At 31.8% G+C, this 1,280-nt stretch overlaps 1 protein-coding gene across 1 annotated transcript; it reads right to left on the bottom strand.

Annotated features, from left to right (window-relative positions):
* Positions 1 to 6: 6 nt before the first annotated feature.
* LOC101496211 (uncharacterized) lies at positions 7 to 1,158 on the bottom strand (the record flags this gene model as incomplete). The annotated part of the gene is made up of 3 exons (XM_004517100.2): positions 7 to 42; positions 179 to 286; positions 1,018 to 1,158. Coding segments are annotated over 3 exons (285 nt in total), but the record flags the coding sequence as incomplete, so codon positions are not given.
* Positions 1,159 to 1,280: the final 122 nt, after the last annotated feature.

Below are 1,280 nucleotides of genomic sequence, written 5' to 3' on the forward strand. Positions count from 1 at the left end.
TCCCAACGATGCAGCAAGTCTTGCTGCTAATTGATGTTTACACTGAAACACAGACACACACGCGGGCGCACAATGCACATTGATTGTATACTTCACTAGAATGATACAAATGTTTATAATGAATTGAGTATGAATAATGAAATAAAAGAAAACAAGGAAGTGTATGGTTATGGCTTACACAAAGTTGTTCCCCTCTGTTGACAACATCATAGAAGAAAGAATAACAAGCGCAAAAGTTTTCAGCAAAACATAGATACTGGTCTTTTTTCCTGGATTCCCCTGTAACCTAAACAAATAGAGAATATGCACATAATAATTTGAATCAGGAGCATGAAATGATTCCTTATATTGTCATTCAAACTTGCAAAGCCAACAAAAATAAAAATAAAAAGATTTTAAAAACCAGAAACATAATAATATCTTTTAGCCAAGTATTAGCTGCAACAAATGAAACACCGACACAAACACAAATTCAACACTAACAGGTGTAGACATTGATAATAATTTGAGAAATTAGAAGTGATTAGATGTAACCACAAATGTTGATGTCGTGTAGTGTCATACACCGACATGTGTCAGACATTGGATACTCCTTTAATCTAAAGTGTCGATGCTACATGTTGCGTGTATTTCTAAAACTAGAAACATGAGTAATATCTTTAGCCAATTAATGAAGCACCAACACATAACACATACACGACAGTGTCACGTAAACACTATAATAATTTGATAAAATTAAAGTGATTAAATGTAACCACATACTGCATTCAATGTCGGACACCAATGTGTTGGACACGCCTTTAATCTAAAGTGTCGGTGCTAGATTCTGCAAGTATTTCAAAAATGTGTGCACAAGTAAAAATCATGTATATGATCTTTAACCATGTTTTAAACTATTCAATTGAAATGGATCCTTAATCTATTGAATGAAGAAGACAATAGTAAACAAAAAAAAACAAACAAACAATAAAAAAAAACAAGGGTAGATGCAAAGCAAGATTGGTGCAAAAGTGAAACCTGAAAGATAAACCTTCCACTGGGGTTACCAGAAATCCTCTTAACACCTCTTTGATCCACAATTCTAGTAGCTCCTTCAAAGTTCTTACCAAATAAGAAATGTAAACTGGGTTTTTTTGAAACCAACAAAAGAAACAAATTTCAAATTTCAAATTCAAAATACAATAACAATCTTATACTATGAAATAAGAAAAAACCAAAAATTAAATAAATTAAAGGGAAACAATATACTCACATATAAAGTTGATCATCATTCACTGTAA

This window comes from Cicer arietinum, unplaced genomic scaffold (assembly GCF_000331145.2).
Source record: "Cicer arietinum cultivar CDC Frontier isolate Library 1 unplaced genomic scaffold, Cicar.CDCFrontier_v2.0 Ca_scaffold_5282_v2.0, whole genome shotgun sequence".
Lineage (NCBI taxonomy): Eukaryota > Viridiplantae > Streptophyta > Magnoliopsida > Fabales > Fabaceae > Cicer > Cicer arietinum.